This window comes from Salmo salar, chromosome ssa09 (assembly GCF_905237065.1).
Source record: "Salmo salar chromosome ssa09, Ssal_v3.1, whole genome shotgun sequence".
Taxonomy (NCBI): domain Eukaryota; kingdom Metazoa; phylum Chordata; class Actinopteri; order Salmoniformes; family Salmonidae; genus Salmo; species Salmo salar.
In genome coordinates this window covers 143,836,018-143,857,962 of record NC_059450.1, presented here as the reverse complement: position 1 = coordinate 143,857,962, position 21,945 = coordinate 143,836,018, and the positions used below count along the sequence as shown (strand labels likewise).

Below are 21,945 nucleotides of genomic sequence, written 5' to 3'. Positions count from 1 at the left end.
AAGAGATTTAAATATGTATTTTAGTACTAAATCAATGACATAGTAGACCTAATAAAAAGTCATGTTGGACAGAACACTAGTAAATGCTGGTAATTCTGCAATAAACACTTCGCTTGTCTGCACCAAGCTGCATGAATGAACCTCCACTATCACTCACCAGATTGAGAAACACACCAATAGAAGATCTTTCAGACTAGATAAATTATTTTTGTTTGTTTTTAATATACTTATATATAAATTACATAGTATTGTATAAGACATGCTCGTTCTTGGCTTTTACCCCGGTGATTCAGCACAAATAAGCAAGCTGGTGGACAGACAGAACAAATGCATATGAAAAAAACAAATAAGTATTACATAGGTCAATAAAGGAGGAAATAACTCATGAGGCTACAACAACGCAGAATGTTAATGTTATCCCCTTATTGTCCACTTCATCTTCACTCTCCTGTGAAATGTTGGGAATTGCCTCTGGCATAAACAAAGCCACAGAATTCAACAAAGCTGGGAGTTGAAGAAAACAAATCCCAATGATCTGAGGGCAGAATATACAGTGGATGAAACGTTAAAAATTATCAATGTTATTTAAGCATGTCAGATTTCTTTAGTTCGTTTTGGTGTTCGGCAGCATTCTGCAGGTTTTTTCCCGGCTGTTCGGCACACATTTTTGTCAAGGCAAGTTTGGTAGCTGAAGTCTACGTCCTTTCATTGGTGATTGGTCAACAGTAGGGATTCTTCACTGACTTGTCGTTCAACAAGATGACACATTTTCAGGCAAAAACATTTTACTTGAGAAATACTGCACAAAACATCTTAGATGTAAAATTGAGCGACTAAGACCTCTGCAAAAAGGTCAACAAACATATTTCTTGATTTATCTTATATTAATTCAGAATATTTTGAGGAAGTGTTATGGATATGTTGTTGTACGGCTTCTGAAGAGGGACAAATAGTAATATTGCTGCTTTTTTCTTGTTTTTCAAGCAAATGTCTTAAGGGTGTATGAGGCACAGATGGTCGCCTAGCCGAGTTCTGCTAGGAGCAACAAGAACCTAGTATGCGGACGCCTAAGCACGTGTAAAAAGTGGTTCTGCTCACTCCCCTGCACTTACTGAAGAATACTGGACATTGAAATGCTTGGTTGGATAAATAGTCTAAGCAGGAGCAGTCCTATAATCCTGTTTGCATACATACAATTTGCCCTTGAAACAAAGGAAACCAGCCATACAGTACACACTCAGTTCCACAAGACAAGCTTCAGGCTAATATAGCAACATACTGTTTTCATAAGAGCTTTCATTAATCAGTAATAACAGGTTACAGGTCACTTTACAGTGTCTGACCCCTAGATAGTGAGACCCCCTCCAGAGGTAAAGAAAGGAAGCAGTGCAACAGACAGATTGTCATCCTGACCTCCACAGGTTATTCAGTCAAAGATAGAGGCTTGTACTCAGTCCACATGATTAGAGCACAACAGTCGGAACAGTCAATTCTTAGCTCCTGCATGGACACGATGAGACAGTGACGTAGATTAAAGTACTGATAACTCATCTTGATAAGTAAAAAAAAAGAAAAGAAAATCAATCATAATCAAGAATAAAACAAGTGACTGTCGCCATTTTAGTTTTCAGAGGCTTAAGTTACAGTGGCACTGAGGGCAGCGGTAAGTAGTGAGAGTAGGTCTAAGGCAATACTGGTAAGCACCACATATCTGGGGCAAGATATCTAGGACAAGATATCTGGGGGTTTAGGAGGGTAATTCAAGGCAGAGCAAAAAAGCAGTTTTCACTTGTCCTGCATTTTCTCCAGGATGGGCACGATCATGTCAAATTTAGGCCTCTTGGCTGGATCTTCGTTCATACAGATCTTCATGAGCTTGCAGATGTGGGGTGAGATGCCGGGAGGGATGGTGGGTCGTAGGCCTTCCAGGGCCACCTGAGGGCAGAACAGAGAGAGGGAACTATGTCAGAGACACTCTGGGAAGAACAAGACTAAACTGAGACTTGTGTTTTGAGATTCCGATGTTGTAATGAATCCTATAACTTCTAGCACCCTGAACTGAAGCGGTCTCACCTTCATGCCTATCTCCATGTTGGAGAGGTCAGCGAAGGGCACCTCCCTGGTCACCAGCTCCCATAGCAACACAGCAAAGCTCCACATGTCTGCTGACCGCCGGTTGATCTCCTCAGGCTTCTTCTGCAGGGCTGCATTGGCACAGGACAGACAGGGGCAGAATCACACATAGGTTCATAGCTGTAGGAGTTCCATACATTATATAGTTAGATAAAGCAAATATTTACATTCTCAAAAAGGTGAAAAGCGGTAAGCAACAGAGAGAAAATGGCTGAGTGTGTGATGTACCTTCAGGGGCTACCCATGCTGGGGAGTACATCCTGCCTGGACACTGGAAGGAGAACTTGACGTCTGACATGCTGATCCTGGCTGTCATGTCCTCGTCAATCTGTCAAGGAATATCAGGTCATTATAACAGTTGGTTTCAAACACAAGGAAGTCATCCACCAAGCCATAAGAAGCATGAGTGAAACACATGACAACTATATCACTGTAGTGCATATGTAATGTTAATGTGAGTCCTTCTCTCACCATGACGCTCTTGCTGTTGAGAGAGTGTCGAGAGATCATGGGCTCGAGCGTGTGTAGGAAGGCCATCCCACAGGCAATGTCCAAAGCAAACTTCACCGCCTGTGTCTGGTCAACCACAAAGTCTGACAGACAGATCCATGGCAGTCATTTTCACACATTAGCAACAGCTGTAACATTGTACTCCTTCTCCAGTCACTAGTACAGTAATATGATTAGCTAGATCTTTTCCAATTCTTAAGCCTGAACTTTAAAAACAGACGTCCAGGCATATTCGATGAATCAAATCAAAACTTTATTTGTCACATACGCTGAATACAACATGTAGACCTTACTGTGAAATGCTTACTTACAAGCCCTTTAACCAACAGTGCAGTTCAAGAAAGAGTTCAGAAAACATTTAGCAAATAAACTAAAGTAAAAAAATGTTTTAAAAGTAACACAATAACGAGGCTATATATACAGGGGGTACCGGTACCGAGTCAATGTGCGGGGGTACAGCTTAGTCGAGGTAATTTGTACATGTAGGTAGGGGTGAAGTGACTATGCATAGATAATAAACAGCGAGTAGCAGCAGTGTTCAAAACAAATGGAAGGGGGGGGTTATTGTAAATAGTCCGGTGACCAGTTGATGATTTGTTCAGCAGTCTTATGGCTTCGGGGTAGAAGCTTTGGTCCGCGCATGCTTTGAGTACACGTCCTGGTAATAATCTGGCCCCTCAGCTTTGTGAATGTTGACCTGTTTAAAGGTCTTGCTCACACCGGCTACCGAGAACGTTATCACACAGTCGTCCAGAACAGCTGGTGCTCTCATGCATGCTTTTTCCCTCAAAGCGAACGTAAAAAAAAACATTTAGCTCGTCTGGTAGGCTCCTGTCACTGGGCAACTCGCGTCTGGATTTCCCTTTGTAGTGCATAATAGTTTAAGCCCTGCCACATCCGACGAGCGTCAGAGCCAGTGTAGTAGAATTCAATCTTAATCCTGTATTGACACTTTGCTTGTTTGATGGTTCGTCGGAGGGCATAGCGGGATTTCTTATACACGTCCGGATTAGTGTCCCGCTCCTTGAAAGCAGCAGCTCTAGCCTTTAGCTCGATGCAGATGTTGCCTGTAATTCATGGCTTCTGATTGGGATATGTACGTACGGTCACTGTGGGGACGACGTCATCGATGAAGCCGATGACTGAGGTAGTATACTCCTCAATGGCATTGGATGATTCCCACGAACATATTCCAGTCTGTGCTAGCAAAACAGTTCTGTAGAGTAGCATCCGCATCATCTGACCATTTGCCAAATAGAGGGCGGGGGAGAGCTTTGAATGCATCTCTGTGTGTGGAGTAAATGTGGTCTAGAGTTTTTTTCCCATCTGGTTGCACATGTGACAAGCTGGTAGAAATGAGGTAAAACGTATTTAAGTTTTCCTGCATTAAAGTCCCCGGCCACTAGGAGCGCCGCTTCTGGGTGAGCAATTTCTTCTTTGCTTATGGCCTTAGAGTTGGTTGAGTGCGGTCTTAGTGCCAGCATCGGTTTGTGGTGGTAAATAGACAGCTATGAATAATTTAGATTAGAACTCTCTTGGTAGATAGTGTGGTCTACAGCTTATCATAAGGTACTCTACCTCAGGCGAGCAAAACCTCGAAACATGTTTAATACTAGACATCGCGCACCAGCTGTTATTGACAAATAGACACACCCCCACCCCTCGTCTTACTAGACATAGCTTCTCTGTCCTGCCGGTGCATGGAAAATCCCGCCAGCTCTATATATCCGTATCGTCGTTCAAACATAAGATATTACCGTTTTTAATGTCCCGTTGGTAGGATAATCTTGACCATAGGTCATCAATTTTATTTTCCAATGATTGCACGTTGGCCAATAGAACAGATGGCAGCGGGGGTTTACTCACTCGCCTATGAATTCTCAGAAGGCAGCCCGACCTCCGCCCCCCTTTTCTCCATCTTTTCTTCACACAAATGACGGGGATTTGGGCCTGTTCCCAAGAAAGCAGTATATCCTTCGTGTCGGACTCATTAAAGGAAAAATCTTCCAGTTCGAGTAGTCGCTGTTCTGATGTCCAGAAGTTATTTTCAGTCATAAAAGACGGTAGCAGCAAAATTATGAACAAAATAAGATAAAAAACAAGATACAAACAACGCACAATTGGCATATAAAACGTCAGCCATCCCCCTCTGGCACCCTTCTCGTCTTTCCATGACCTTAACTCAACGTACTATCCCACATTGGAAGTCTTTAGTACAATGAAGGTTAGTGTGGTACTCACCAGTGCCCTGGTGAAGCACGTTGTAGAGGGAGCCATAGGGCATCCAGTGTGTGATGATGATGGGGTGAGGGGCGGGAGGAGACTGACACGCTCCCAACATTGGCAGCACATTGGGGTGGGAGAATATCCTGGGATGGGCCCGAGGAAGAGGGACACGGGGAAAGAGACAGAGAAATATACATATAGGATGGGACATATGCGGGACAATCTAAACCCAAATAACTTCCATACAGATCAACATGTCAGTAAATAAAAACGTGTGAGAGGAAGACAGACATATCCACAGAACAGGATAAACTACACCTACAATGAACAATAAGCAGGTAAAAAGTTATTACCTGAGTTTGGGATACTCCTCATTGAAGTCTCTGCTCTTTCTGGTGGACCAGTCGCGAACCTTCAACACTTTCACCACAACCTCATTCCCCTGCCAGCGTCCATGCCACAACTAAAGAAAAAAATGATTGAGACACAGTTCCAGCATAACCTCCACAATATAGAGTATAACTTGATGCAAAGCATATGCTGATGTATGTCAGTGTTTCAGAGATGAATCACTTTGTAACATGAGTTGCAGACATCAGTAACAGATAAAAACAGCAGTCATGTAGAAACAGCTCCATACCTCTCCAGACTGGTTCTCATTGATCTTAGCCAGGAGGGAGAGCTGTTTGAAGTCAATGCCCGCTGCTTTGTTCAACGTGCCGTTACCTGCACACATTGACGCACAGAGGACAGAGTTGAAGAGCATAGCTGAAGCCCTAGGTCTGGCAAAAAGCCCTACTACTTCTGAACAATTTAGCACACTGAAAGGTAGTGGAAATGTCATCAGGCACATTGGGGACTACCAGAGACCTGTGGGACATTTACTGGATGTTCATTCCTTCCTGCGAACTGTGCCTGATATTCACTTCTTGTAATGAAAACCAGGCAGCTAGTAAATGGCTTTGTGGCTGTGGGACTTACGGGGTCGAGTTCTGGTGGTGCCTTTCCAAAACGTGTCCTTGAAGGGGACCTTGGTCAAACTCTGGCCCAACTTTTCTGCTTTCTCTGAGAGGGGGGCGAACAGAAAGCACACATTGATTAGGTAACAGGGCTAACACAGATAATAAATCACAGTTTTCTTGCCAACAATGGATGATGCAGAGTAATAGGATGTTGAATACCTTGGAGGGCTTCACACAGGTGAGGTTTGGCTTTGTCCAGAGGAGTTTCTCCATACTTATTACAGATGTTCACCTGAGCTCCGTTAGTCACCAGGTCCTGAGGAAGATAGACATCAATGTAACTCCAGTGGTACATAAACTGTTATTCACATAGAAATAGACAGTACCCACAGTAGGCCACCAGGGGGCATACTGACCTCAGCCACTGGGTCCTGACCCCAGAAGCAGGCGTAATGCAGTGGGGTGTTGCCGTGCTCGTTGGCAGTGTTGACGTCTGCTTTGCACTGGATCAGCTAGGAGACCGAACCACAAGATTAGATTAGACACAAGGCTGTCCAGATCCTGTTTAGATTATATACAGTGACGCTAGTAATCCACCTACGGCAGGCCTGGAAAAGGATTTCTCCTGTCTGCTCATACATTCCAGAGGTATTGTGACATGTCTAATATTAAACCAAATCATAACTGTGGTCTGCAGCACTACGAAACCAGAAACCTGTCATAGACTAACACTACTGCATTGAATGACATAAGATTTGAGAGTTACTAGAAGGACCAGAAAGAAAGATACAATTATTTTAAAGAAAATAACTGACTTGATTACCTATGGAAAAATCAGTGTGTGTGTCATTTTGACTTGCTTAGGCTTGAGTTGAAGATGCTATGTGGCAACTGGGTACAGTTTAAAAACAATATCCACCCAACACTATTTGGGAAATGGTGCCAATGTCTCTCCCTGTGAAATGACTGATGTCAGCACTGCAACAAGAGTAGACAGGTCTTAACCATGCAGTGAGTTTGGGTGTTGAGCAGCCATCAACTCTGGTTTCATAAGTTCCTTCCTGGGCTTTTATAGGGGAAGCTATATCAACCTAAAGAGACCTTCATTGACCTCAAGTGTTTGTTTGTGTGTGTGCAGGTGTGTGTGTGCAGTGTGTGTCCACTCAGTCCCACCTTGCCCACGATGTCTCTGTGGCCGTGGCTGGAGGCCAGGTGCAGGGGCGTGTCATCTCCTCTGTTCATGACGTTGATGCGAGCCCCTCTCATGATGAGCATGTCCACCACACTGGAGCGGCCTTCCCTGCAGGCCCAGTGGAGAGGACTGAATCCATGGTCATCCCTGAGGACAGAATACAGCACCACATTAACATCCCACCGTACTGCTTGCACACCACAGACTGCTTACTACTAGCAATGAGGAAAGGGAAATGATATGAAAACATATTTATTTGTAAAATGACCAGAGGCTAAATATGACACCACACAACCCTGTAACATAACAGCAGCATAGAACTGGAAATGCCTAGCAGGACTCTTCATTACTTAGTAATGGTGTAGGCCTATCTGGATTCTCAGTACTAAAGGGTGCTACTTATTGCTACTTACAGCATAGGCCTGTTAGTAAATGTGAGGTAGGCAAAAACTCACTGTGCCTGTTAGTCCTAATGGCCATGTGTCGATGCCTAATGGCATATAGAAACATTAAAATGCCTATAAGAAAGTCTTCAAAGTGTTTATATCTATTGAAAACAGCAGAGTGGAATTAGGAAGTAGACAGGGGAATGCAGTGCAGCGAACTAGTGGGCAAAAACAGCTGATCCTGACTGATACTGAAATTCAGTCAACATCCAGCCAGAAAACAGGAACTAAATGTGAACTTCAGTCAGTCACAGAGCGACAGAGGAGATGTGCTGCTGGCAGTGGCAAACCATCCCACTCCGCCTTAGTCACAGTGACAGAAACACATGTTAGGACAGTGGCCTGACTGGCCTCAGTGACAGGACAGGAGTGACGCCTCTTCACTACAGCATCCCAGCATTGACCTTGAGAACCTAACAGTGACAACGACAGTCAACCAGACAGAGTGGCAAGAGAGAGCTGGGTTAGTGCGTTCAGTTCGATTGAACGTTTGGTACGTTGTGTAACGCTTTGTACTGAACGACACCTTTCCCCAAAACCTTCAACGTTCTTGAACAGACTGACGTATGTTCGCTCCGTTTGGTGGGTGTGGCTTGAAGAAATGAGTGATGTAATTAAAAAGGGCAGTGGCCATGCTGACAGCGATCCCCAACCTCAGCATGTCCAACACTTCCCAATTTTTCAACTGGTCATCCAGAACAGCACAGGAACCGTTTAATTGAACATTTCACTACATTTGTTCATACTGAACGCAGCCCAGGCAGAGAATGCGTGTATGAAAAGGAAAGCTAAATAGAAAGAGGGACAGTCAGAGGGAGAGCTGGCCAGAGTATAGTAGTGAGGCAGTCAGGAAAGGGGGACTAAAACAACAGGCCAATCTTTCTCTGCAGGCCTTATAAGGGTCGGGCAGACTTCCTTCACACAACTCCCCAGCTGCTATGTCATCCTGCATTTCTCTGGCTACTACTGTGTTCTCCTGTCACTGGCCTTCATCACCTCAGCCCCCCCTCCACAGATCCTTCTCTCTCCCTCTCCCCTAGTCAACTCGTAGAGCAACAGTTGGAGAGGAATTTGACGATGAAATTTCCATTCCCCACTCATTCCGGAATTTCAGAAGAATTTCATAGGGCTCTGATGAGCTTGTGATTTGTGCCAAGGTGTATGAACCTCTGCGTATAAATTAAATCATGCTGCACTTGCTAGAAAGAGAGAGAAAAGTGCTGAATGTTTATATCTGGTGGTTGAGAACTGAGGGTTAGAACTGAGGGGGGTATTGTGATGAAAGCAGACCCCTTCCTGGAGTCCTAACCCTCCACTTCCACAACAACATACACACAGGAGACTGTGTTCCAGGGAAAACAGCCTCAATGAGGCCCACAGAGACCCTGCCTCCCCAGACACACACCATCCGGAAATATGGGTGGATGATGTAGTATAGATGGGCTAAATCTGTTGTGAGCACAATGTGCTCTTACAGAGGCCCTCTCCAACAGACAATGACCTCACGTAGGACAGTAATTGAAATGAATGATCCCAGCAGAGTTCATTCTACAGCTGCACGATATAGGCCCCCCAAAAAAATCTAAATTGCAATTATTTTACCCAAATATTGCAATTTGACACACGATCAAAACACGAGTCAGTATAAATGTATGTACATATTATGTGTGAGTGAGTGTTGTGTGTGTTGGAGTATCAGTGTGTGTGTGTGTGTGTGTGTGTGTGTGTGTGTGTGTGTGTGTAGAGCCCTGTGAGTGGGCATAGAGACAAAAATAAAAAGGTCAATGAGGATACAAGGTCAACTCAGATAGTCCATGTAGCTATTTTGTTAGCGAATTATCAGTGGTATTGCTTGGGGACAGAAGCTGTTAAAGAGCCTGTTGGTGCCAGACTTGATCCACCGGTACCGCTTGCCGTGCAGAAGCAGAGAATAATCTATGGCTTGGGTGTTTGGAGTAACACATTTCTGGGCCTTCCTACCACACCTCCTGATATAGATGCCCTGGATGGCAGGAAGCTTGTTTAATTACCCTTTAAATGCACAGGCACCTAGACCATTTGTTTGGTTAACCTGGACATTTTACTTCATATTATGAGGCATGTATTATCTTGCTTCAAAGTAGCGTATAACCAAAATCCCACCAAAGAAACATGGAGGCAATTATTTGAGACTTCCTCATATGCGTTCTCCTGTTGAATTGCTTCTTTCCACTTTTATTGTCTTGCAGCCAAAGGCAGCATTCCTAGTCATATTAGCAACCCATGATAAATTGTTGCATCTTTAGATCTCTCCTCAACATTTCTAACAGATATTTCCATCTCTGTCCATGAAACTGCGGTGCACATTTTAGAAGTGTTTCCCCACCAATTGCATTTAGGAACGTTCACACATAGACCTACCGCCATGTGCACATTGCTGCGCCTAAAGTGTGAAGAAATACTAGTTTATCAAAGTAGTGTACGTCCACTACTTAGATGCCCATCGTGGGGACTAAGAAGTGAGTATACGCAATACCCACTAAACAATATCTGGGTGGGGCCTCCTGAGTGGCACAGCGATCTAAGGCACTGCACCGCAGTCACTACAGCCGGCCGTGACCGGGAGACCCAAGAGGCAGCGCACAATTGGTCCAGTGTCGTCCGGGTTAGGGGAGAGTCTGGCCGGCCCGGGATGTCCTTGTCTCATGGCGCTCTAGCGACTCCTGTGGCAGGCCGTGCTCGCTGACACGGTTGAGAGTTGGACGGTGTTTCCTCATTGGTACTGTTGGCAGGGAGTGAGTGACAGAAAGGGGCAGCGAATGGATTTACTATCAGAGGAATACATTTCTGATTTCAGGCAGGGCCTTAAATTTGGCAGAAGCAATCAGGCCTGAGTAGTGTAGAGCCTGAATATTGCGGGCATGGGTAGGACTCAGGCTTAAAATTAATGCCTGTGCAGGGCTCTAACCCAGGCCAATGAGTCAGTCAGTGGAGACAGGACAGGGGGGTGTCGCCGACCTTTTCCAGCAGGGTTGCCCAGGCCAGGGGGCTTCAGAAGGGCTTTCTCCTGCCGTCCTGGCTGCCCCCCCCGCGTGGGGTTACTTCAGGCAGTTCCACCTGCCAACAGGGCTCAGATCGGCAGACGGAAGAACCCCGTCTACACTCTGTCTCTATGCTGAGCTCACAGTGAGATCATATGACAAACATCAATGGCCTGATACGGATCTACTCAATCCTCTTTCACACTAGTCTATTTGAATACTGTAAAAAAAAAAACTCACAAGTAACAAGCCATCCACAGAAATGAGAGTCAAGCTACCAATTAAAGAGGCTTGACTGTGATTTGAGAAATCTCATACTTATTTAGTGTGACTGTAGCCTACAGTAGGATTAGTTGCAGCTGGCTCCAGTGGGAGCTGGGAATGCCCAAAGGGTACAGCTGGCTTTACAGTTCACACCCTAGTCCAGGGCCAGCCCCTCCAACACAGACATAACGTTATGTTGGTGACCCTCCCAAGACTACTGTCTGCTCAGCCCAGTCAGGTGCTGGGCTATATGGGTTAACTACACTACTACCCTTCCCCGGGGAATTAAATATAAACAGCATTCTGTGACCGTACACAAGCCACCCTTCCTCTTCACCAAACAAGGAGCTTCTAACTCATAACCATGGTATGTCACAGCACTGACTTTAGGCCTAATGATAGGTTTTCACCCACAGCAGAACTCTGCAGAAGTGAAACTAGAATTCATGTTGAGGATGATTTATTCTTGAATGTGCTTTTATTATAGCTACAGATAGTAGGCCTACAGCTATGGTTGACACTCCTTTACCACCCAGCAGACTGGCAGAACAGTTCACACACACGACGTTATGAAGAGTGGGGATTGAGGCAGAGCCAGGGAGTCATTTTTGTAAAGTTCTGGTGTCGGCTACTTTCTATGCTAAGTGGACCAAATACACTGACTGTCTGAACCACCTGCGTTTACACAGGTAGCCCAATTCTTGTCTTTTGACCAATTTATCAGCTTTTTTGCCAATAAATTGGCCTGTGTAAACGCAGCCAATATTATCTTTAAGAGTTTTGATCTTCAGTGCAGGAATAAAAACTCGGAGACAGGTGTAAGACATAAAATAAGAACTACGGTAGAGTAGGGCTAAATAGAAGACTTCAAGACATAGCCTAATGCTACCCAAACGGACTGCACTTCAAAAGAATACGTCACTCATTAGCATACGTTTGTCCATCATGAGGAAATGTTGAGGGGAAATGAGTGGCACTATCTAATACCACTGGGAGAGGAGTACAGGAAACAGAAGAATGCAAGAGAGGAAGGTGTTATGGCTCTGCCTCTGTGCATTCCTTCTGCAAAAACTGAAGACAAACACGTTTCCATCTACGGTAAAGTCACCCCGTATAAAAGAAAAATCACGAAAGCTGTGATGGAAACAGGAAGTATCGGTACATATACATTTTTTTTTAAAAGGCGCACGATAATTTCCTTGTTTGACACGGTGGGATCATTGTGTCTTAAATTGATTATCCGAAAAATGGTTTTGGAAACGGATTTAAGTGCAAATATTGATATAATAACCATCATTTGGAAGTAAAGTTGGAGTCACGCGATGATATGGTGTGTGGTCCTCCCACTACGACTCTGGACAGCATGCAGTTTATTAGGCTACAGATGAAATAAGTTGATCTTCACAGGGTGGTGAAAGTGAACGGTGATGAGCTTGATGCTCCTCTACAATAAAGAGAGGGTCTTATTCTGGTCGATGCTTGACAAGTACAAATATTATCACTCTTTTCCATAATAATCTCATCATGTAATATAGCCTACCCGCACTGTATCTGCATGCCAAGACCAGAGTAGGCACATTTGCTAGTTAACGCAACAGTTTGTGACAATACTATCAGTGGAGTTGAAAATGCGATGGAAACACATTGAACATGAGAACTTAAAGAGAAAAGGTACAGTGTGTGTACTACATCATCACACAGTGATTTTTAAAATCAGCAACAAGTCCGTTTGGTGGAAACACACCACTGGTGGGAAAATGTGCATATATTTATTTTTGCAGATTTTATAATATTTGCATGAAAAGTTGTCGCGTATTGGAGGGTTTTTTTCTAGATGAAAAATGGTGCTTTGGTGGTGGGCATTGCAGGGGGCATGGTCAGCCAGGCAAAATTTAACAACATTTTAGAGGCCCCCCACCCCATCGTCGCAGAGTCGAGAAATCTTTGCATTTTTAAGCCAATTTCCTGCAATTCTACGCATTTCTCCATGGAGCTGAGAGAACATTTTGCCATATTAAAGCTAATTTCCTACAATTCCATGTATTTTGCTATGGCTGTGTTATTTTGCCCAAACATAACAAAATCAACAGAAAATCAATACTGATTGTTTAGCTTTAATTTTTGATGATTGTTAGTTATTTTTATTATTTAAACCCTTATTTAACTAGGCAAGTCAGTTAAGAACAAATTCTTATTTTCAATTACGGCCTAGGAATAGTGGGTTAACTGCCTTGTTCAGGGGCAGAACGACAGATTTTTACCTTGTCAGCTCGGGGATTTGATCTTGCAACCTTTCGGTTACTGGTCCAACGCTCTAACCACTAGGCTACCCTGCTGCTCCAAAGATATATTCTCAGAGAGAGCGATAGATATTTGGTTCATTATTTTTTCTACAGACTGACCTCCATGTCTTATAGTAATGGACTGTCATTTATCATTGCTTATTTGAGATGTTCTTACTATAATATGGACTTGGTCTTTTACCAAATAGGGCTATCTTCTGTATACCACCCCTACCTTGTCACAACACAACTGATTGGCTAAAACACATTAAGGAAAGAAATTCCACAAATTAAAACAAGGCACACCTGTTAATTGGGCTCCCGAGTGGCGCAGCTGTCTATGGCACTACATATCAGCGTTAGAGGCATCACTACAGTCCCTGGTTCTCAATTGGCTGACTTTTTATTAGGTCTACTATGTCACTGATTTAGTACTAAAATACATATTTAAATCTCTTTTGATAATGCATTCTGTAGACTCCGATCAGCGATCATAGCTCCCGAGTGGTGCAGCGGTCTATGGCACTGCATCTCTGCACAAGAGGCGTCACTACAGTCCGTGGTTCATAAAGGCTGTATCACATCCTGCCGTGATTGCGAGTCCCATAGGGCGGTGCACAATTGGCCCAGCATCGTCCGGGTTTGGCGATCATTGTAAATAAGAATTTGTTCTTAACTGACTTGCCTAGTTAAATCAACAACAAAAAAAAGTATTAATGCATTCCAGGTGACTAACTCATGAAGCTGGTTGAGAGAATGCCAACCGTGTGCAAAGCTGTCGTCAAGGCAAAGGGTGGCTACATCAAAGAAGCTCAAATATATTTAGATTTGTTTAAAACTTTTTGGGTTACTACATGATTCCATATGTGTTCTTCACTAGTTTACAATGTGGAAAATTGTAAAGATAAAAGAAAAACCCTTGAATGAGTAGGTGTCCAAACTTTTGACTGGTACTGTATATCTACAGAAATAAGACAGACCTTGTTTCTGTTGCCTGTTTGAGTGTTTGTTTAATAGCCTACTGATTCCGTGAGCACCAAGCCTCATGCAACAGCAAAATGTCGGATAAAGCATTTTCACAGAGTCAGTGTTTTTAGTCTTTGCTATGCTGTAAAGACTTTACTTTTTCTCTCTCATAAGTACAGACTGGGATGTATTTAGTGTCGTTTACACTGTACCAAACAGGCAGAAAAATATTGTAATCTAACAGCACCTGTTTGTCACACATATGCATGCAGCTCTCGCTCCTATGCTCCCATTTTTCATGATCTCCTTATTGTTATTACAATTATGATCATAATATTAAGTAATGTCGTTATCATTAGTAGGCTTGATATAGTATCCTTGTATAACCACCATTGAGCTGTAGGCTTAAGAGCCCAACCTGTTTAGTCTAAAGCCTATGCTTCAATATATAGGCTACCGTATAAATCATTCATGCCATCACACAGCATACAGAGACATTCATGTATTAGAATGCAATCAAGCATTTTAGTTTTAAAATGAAATAACAAAGGGAGCTTTGAATAATTAGCCTAAAACCACAATTCCCAAATGCATGCAACTGTTTTTAGTATGCTGTAATAAAAGGCTATACATCTTTTTATTTATTGTTAAAAGAGACTCTGGTACACTTATTTAGTGTTGTTTACACAGTGACTGTTTGGCACACATAATACTCACAAAACGCTTGATCCTATACCCTCCCTTTTCTTGATCTCCAGTCATTTCCATGACTAAGTCAAATGTTTTCCACAGATCTGACTTCCCCTTTCCGTCCTGAGCAACAAGTAAACATTTGCCCGTTTCTAATGTATTTTTCACATCACGTGTTACTGTGTTCACAGTTTAAAACCAATTTATTGATGTGATTATAATTAGGCTATTGGTCAGGCCTATTGGTCAGATGCATGCGATGCTTACATGTTTCACATAAAGAGAGCAAGGGTTGAGGGAATAGCAAATGTTTTTCATAAACAAATTAGGGTTTTCATTAACAGAACTTTTCAGTCAGAAACAAGTAAGAAACTAAATGGCTGAACTTGATACATCTGCGGCGTTGTGTGACAAAACTGCACAATTTGGAATGGCCTTTTATTGTCCCCAGCCCAAGGTGCATCTGTGTATTGATCATGCTGTTGAATCAGCTTCTTGATAAGCCACACCTGTCAAGTGGATGGATTATCTTGACAAAGGAGAAATGCTCACTAACATGAATGTAAACAACTTTTTTTTGCATATGGGATACTGCTGGGATGTCTTTAGCTCATGAAACATGGGACCAACACTTTACATGTTGAGTTTATATTTTTGTTCAGTATGTATGCACGCATGTAGGTATATACAGTACAGGTCAAAAGTTATAAAATAACACATGGAATCAAGTGTGCCTTGAATTCTAAACAAATCACTGAGTGTCACCAGCAAAGCACCCCCACACCATAACACCTCCTCCTCCATGTTTCATGGTGGGAACTACACATACAGAGATCAGTTCACCAAAAATCTCCAATTTGGACTCATCAGATCAAAGGACAGATTTCCACTGGTCTAAGGTCCATTGCTCGTGTTTCTTGGCCCAAGCAAGTCTCTTCTTATTATTGGTGTTCTTTAGTAGTGGTTTCTTTGCAGCAATTCTCCTCTGAACAGTTGATGTTTAGATGTGTCTGTTACTTGAACTCTGTGAAGCATTTATTTGAGCGGCCATTTTTGAGGCTGGTAACTCTAATGAACTTATCCTCTGCAGCAGAGGTAACTCTGGGTCTTCCTTTCTTGTGGGAGTCCTTATGAGAGACAGTTTCACCATAGCGCTTGATGGTTTTTGCAACTGCACTTGAAGAAACTGTGCAGTAAAACATCTGGCAGTGCTCTGTGTGGGACTGTATTTTGCGTCACTGCATACATGGCTAGATGGCTCCTCCCATGCAGTTTACCTTGAGGATACCGTTAACAGTAGAACATTCTCGTCTCCTAGGTGTGGAAACAATCAATGATGCTTTGACGGCTGCAATGAACAGCACAAGGAAGCAGGATTGGACCCCGTCTCGGTCAACGTGGCCCCTGCCACTCTCACCATCCTCACCAGAGAGGTAGTTACTAACTAACCCATCCACACCGTCATCTCCGTTACACTGACCGTTAGTAGGAGTCATGTCAGTATGGCTCTCTCCTGACCGTGATGTGTCCCCTTGTCTTCCCCAGACTAACAAGGTGTTGTCAGTGCCGGGTGTGGTCAAAAGACCAACTAGTGAAAAAAAAAAATAAACAGTCCTAACTGGGTTGCCTGTCTTAAAGCTGCCCCACACAGACACACAGGAGAATTCCCTCCCTGCCCCACAGAGACAGGAGAATTCTCTCCCTGCCCCACAGAGACAGGAGAATTCTCTCCCTGCCCCACAGAGACAGGAGAATTCTCTCCCTGCCCCACAGAGACAGGAGAATTCTCTCCCTGCCCCACAGAGACAGGAGAATTCTCTCCCTGCCCCACAGAGACAGGAGAATTCTCTCCCTGCCCCACAGAGACAGGAGAATTCTCTCCCTGCCCCACAGAGACAGGAGAATTCTCTCCCTGCCCCACAGAGACAGGAGAATTCTCTCCCTGCCCCACAGAGACAGGAGAATTCTCTCCCTGCCCCACAGAGACAGGAGAGTTCTCTCCCTGCCCCACAGAGACAGGAGAATTCTCTCCCTGCCCCACAGAGACAGGAGAATTCTCTCCCTGCCCCACAGAGACAGGAGAATTCTCTCCCTGCCCCACAGAGACAGGAGAATTCTCTCCCTGCCCCACAGAGACAGGAGAATTCTCTCCCTGCCCCACAGAGACAGGAGAATTCTCTCCCTGCCCCACAGAGACAGGAGAATTCTCTCCCTGCCCCACAGAGACAGGAGAATTCTCTCCCTGCCCCACAGAGACAGGAGAATTCTCTCCCTGCCCCACAGAGACAGGAGAATTCTCTCCCTGCCCCACAGAGACAGGAGAATTCTCTCCCTGCCCCACAGAGACAGGAGAATTCTCTCCCTGCCCCACAGAGACAGGAGAATTCTCTCCCTGCCCCACAGAGACAGGAGAATTCTCTCCCCGAGTTCCTGCCCCACAGAGACAGGAGAATTCTCTCCCTGCCCCACAGAGACAGGAGAATTCTCTCCCTGCCCCACAGAGACAGGAGAATTCTCTCCCTGCCCCACAGAGACAGGAGAATTCTCTCCCTGCCCCACAGAGACAGGAGAATTCTCTCTCTGCCCCACAGAGACAGGAGAATTCTCTCCCTGCCCCACAGAGACAGGAGAATTCTCTCCCTGCCCCACAGAGACAGGAGAATTCTCTCTCTGCCCCACAGAGACAGGAGAATTCTCTCTCTGCCCCACAGAGACAGGAGAATTCTCTCTCTGCCCCACACAGACAGGAGAATTCTCTCTCTGCCCCACACAGACAGGAGAATTCTCTCTCTGCCCCACACAGACAGGAGAATTCTCTCTCTGCCCCACACAGACAGGAGAATTCTCTCTCTGCCCCACACAGACACACAGGAGAGTTCGCTCTCTGCTTGTCACACACATTTGTTTCCTATGTCCAGCCCACAACAATTCCCTGGCTTACACTCCTCCCCTTTTCTCATGCTCATTTTTGGAGGGTTGCAGACCGTTCCCCAGAGGCTTGAGTGTTATTCCTTGTAAGGACATTTAGCATTCCACTACACTGTGTCTTGCATTTACATTTGTGCACCCACACTGTCACAGAAATGAGCTCACAATCACCTTTACCTTCACTAGCAGTAACTAAGAAAGTGTGGAATAGGGATATATAGGACATGGTGGGATTCAACAGGGAAGATGTGGGTGTATGTACAGTCAGCTATAAAAAAATTTTTCAAAAAAATATGCAATCAGAGTTATTGAAGGGGCTGAAAGGCCCAGTATGGATGTGTTTTCCCCACGAGGAAAAACAAACATCACCCTAACAGCCAATCGGGCAATGGAGACAGGCCACGTGTTCAGTTACCCGTGTACACTCACAAATACAATCCATGCATGTGTATACCATAGGCTACTTACAACAGTATGAACACTGGTCAAAATATCTCGGCATAATGCTCTCTAACGTCTAAGCAAGGTACTCAACAACAATCAAGCCTCTGCATGAAAATGAGAAGAACAGCTTCAGACAGCATGGCCCGGGGGCAACAATTATATGTCTCTATAGTTCTATCTGGATGCAGAGATACCAGGCATGAATATAGAACTCAAGTCACCCTCCTCCAGAAATGTCTGAGCTCCATCAATGGTGACAAGCCCTGCCGAGTTTCCTTTTACTGAGTCACCCGAGGATATTTACAGTGGAAGAGGCCAGGATGCATGATGAAACCTGCTTTCTAATGGACCTCCAACTGCAACCATTAAAGCTAGGCTATAGCTTAGCAGTCTATAATGGTCAAATGAAAACAGCCACATAAAAAGAGCTAAGGCAGGAAGCACCAATTATTTTTGTAGTTGTAGCGTCTTCGCTCAGTCTTTGCCCAGTAACCTAATACAAATAGGAAGTCAACAAAAAGATTTCAGGGCAGTGGTCATGTGAAAACATATCCAAGACATCTGCCATCCTTTAGCTTCATTTAAAGTTCACATTCCAGGCCAAGACACGTGTCCGGATAGCAGTGGGTTCAAATCTCAGGTCAAGTTCACACTGAGTTGGGGAGTCGGGCTGGCTGGGTGCCCAGCAACAAACAACCCTCACAGTCCTCGACGACAACATCAAAAGAAAGACAATGACTATGCAATTAATTACCCAGCAATATTTGCCATCAGATTTTTATGTACTAGTAAACCAAAACAGAGCCATGTCCTCTCGTTGTACATGGGATGATGTGGTGGGTCTCTGCACATTTCTGGAAGCTTTCCCGTTTCAGCTGTGTGGAACTAATTATCGGCACACAACTCAAGGCTCATAACATCACAGGGGATTGGTGAAGAACAGACGTAAAAGTATTAATTGCCTGAATCTGAATCCCTCAACAACAAAAAAACTCTTCCAAGCAACTGGGTCATTTGTGTATTTTGCTATGGAATAATGACTGAGCAGTCCAACATTTGGGTGTGACAACCTATTTTGACATCTAAGGGTGAGTCCAATAGAGATGTAGCTTCCTGATAGCTGGTCACAAGCTGCTGTGATGCCTATATACATGCATGATTCTGAGACTTGATAGCAGGTGACATAACATCCTTGTACATGCAATTCAACATCTGAAACAGTTGTTGTTTTTGAGACGCTCTGAGCACAATAAAAACGTATTTTAAAAAGTACTGATAAGTTAGACTTACCCCTGATTGAGGTCATTCTCTGTGTTGTCCAACCACAGGCGAACAGCTACTGCGTTGCCTTCCCGGCACTGGGTAAAAATATCATCCATGATGGCTCACTCGGCTTCTTCTGTTAAATTTACACTGAGAGGCGGTGATGGGACTGGAGTGGGAGAACTGGAATACACAAGGGAGGCAGCCAAAGGAATTCAGGGGTGGCCTGGAGTGCATTCGTCCCTCAAAGGAGAGAACAGCAACAGTCAGGGACACAACGGGAGCCGTACAGCTACACTACAGCGATCCAGTGGCACAAATCTGAGAAGACAAACATGAGAAGGATGATAGTCGCCGGATATAACTACAGCCAAGGATTCCTCACTGCTTTTAAATACATTCTAAACACGATAGGGAACACTGTTCCAACTTCCAACCAATGCATAGACTAATAGATGTTTTGATTGACCCAACACCTGGTCGTGACTCAAACCATCTGTTCTGGTACAGATGACAAGCTCTGCTGTAACCCACTACATTTAAAAACCCTGTTTGAACAATTTCCTGAAGGCTTCTCAGGACTAGAAGAATACAAACGGTAAAAGAAAAGAAAAAGTCAATGCATATGCCTTGTGGTGTACTGTGGGTTACATAACTAGGCTACATACAATTTTTCATTTTGGTTTTCGTGAAGACTGATTCTAACTTTATAGATGAATGCATTGGTAAAGCCAAGCCATGGTCACATATTAAAGCTAAACACGTATCCTGGATATTAGCTTACATGCATACAGATAAATAAACCATGAGACCCATGGCATGAGCAGTGGCTGTTAGTTAAATGTTATTTGGAATGCTCCCTAACGTTCGTTAATACCATAAAGCTAGCTAATTTATCTGACAGAGTAAGTTAGAGCAAATTTTCTAACAGGGTTCTTGCCCAAAATGCAATTACTAGTTGGCTATAGCCATATAACTATCTAGCCTAGTTAGTGATGCATGACTTATTTGGGACGAATCCAAATGGGACTCTGTAAGTTACAGTGTTCAAGCAAAGTGTATTATTGTGTGAACCATTGTGGACACAGTAAAAATACAGCTACAACCAGGAATTACTAGCCAAAGACAGCCTAACATGAACTTGTCATAACTAGCCACTAAGCTAGCTGGCCCGCTACTCCTACCCGGCTTTCCAGATAGCTTGCTAGCTATTAACGTTAGCAGTAGTTTAAAAGTTTTGGATAACCGTGTAAGATAATAGGCTGCTGAAAAAGTCCAATGCTATGCTGTGGCTAGTTACTGTCCTAGGTAACGAACAACTTTGTTTAACAACAATTTATAGATAGTTTCATTATAAAAGCCCCGTAAGGAGGGAGACCGTTGAAGTTTCAATCAGTTTGTTACTAGTTGACGCTTCTTTGGCCAGTCCTTTTTTCCTCCCCTTCTTCTTTGACTTCAGACCAGATGCCTGAAACTAGCAATCTCGATAGCAAACAAACCCGAGAAATAGGACGATTGAAGTGTGAACACATCAATGTAAAAATACACATTAATTGTACTTACCCGATGGATTCAAACAGCATAGGTAATTCGACTGAGAAACAGTTGGTTAGACTGGGTTTGAAGCAGACTGTCTACGTCCCCAGTGTCCACACCCTCGTCGTCGTTTTACGTGGGAGAGAAAAACTATTTGGCCTCGTCCACTACCAAATGCCCCATACTAGCGCCCTCTACCGGAAAACAGACAATTCTTTCTTGCGTGAAGATACACCTCCGTCCCTCCAGGGCACGTTTTTCCCTCAGGTTTTAATGACACCTTTAATCTCGGCCGAGCTTTATATACTGCTCAAAAAAATTAAGGGAACACTAAAATAACACATCCTAGATCTGAATGAATGAAATAATCTTATTAAATACTTTTTTCTTTACTGACAACAAAATCACACAAAAAAAAATGACAACAAAATCACACAAAAATAATCAATGGAAATCCAATTTGGAGTCACACACAAAATTAAAGTGGAAAACCACACTACAGGCTGATCCAACTTTGATGTAATGTCCTTAAAACAAGTCAAAATGAGGCTCAGTAGTGTGTGTGGCCTCATCGTGCCTGTATGACCTCCCTACAACGCCTGGGCATGCTCCTGATGAGGTGGCAGATGGTCTCCTGAGGGATCTCCTCCCAGACCTGGACTAAAGCATTCGCCAACTCCTGGACAGTCTGTGGTGCAACGTGGCGTTGGTGGATGGAGCGAGACATGATGTCCCAGATGTGCTCAATTGGATTCAGGTCTGGGGAACGGGCGGGCCAGTCCATAGCATCAATGCCTTCCTCTTGCAGGAACTGCTGACACACTCCAGCCACATGAGGTCTAGCATTGTCTTGCATTAGGAGAAACCCAGGGCCAACCGCACCAGCATATGGTCTCACAAGGGGTCTGAGGATCTCATCTCGGTACCTAATGGCAGTCAGGCTACCTCTGGCGAGCACATGGAGGGCTGTGCGGCCCCCCAAAGAAATGCCACCCCACACCATGACTGACCCACCGCCAAACCGGTCATGCTGGAGGATGTTGCAGACAGCAGAATGTTCTCCACGGCGTCTCCACACTCTGT

At 44.2% G+C, this 21,945-nt stretch overlaps 1 protein-coding gene across 4 annotated transcripts; it reads right to left on the bottom strand.

The window, feature by feature from the left end:
* Positions 1-202: 202 nt before the first annotated feature.
* ilk (integrin linked kinase) lies at positions 203-21,045 on the bottom strand. 4 transcript variants are annotated; one of them, XM_045723251.1, is made up of 13 exons: positions 20,890-21,045; positions 19,354-19,647; positions 7,005-7,170; positions 6,248-6,343; positions 6,051-6,147; positions 5,851-5,934; positions 5,510-5,595; positions 5,223-5,332; positions 4,885-5,012; positions 2,605-2,726; positions 2,362-2,461; positions 2,074-2,204; positions 203-1,935 (listed from the first exon to the last, which is right to left on the bottom strand). In XM_045723251.1, the coding sequence occupies exons 2-13, from the start codon at positions 19,440-19,442 to the stop codon at positions 1,786-1,788; spliced, it is 1,359 nt and encodes a 452-aa protein (XP_045579207.1). In that variant the 5' UTR covers positions 19,443-19,647; positions 20,890-21,045; the 3' UTR covers positions 203-1,785.
* Positions 21,046-21,945: the final 900 nt, after the last annotated feature.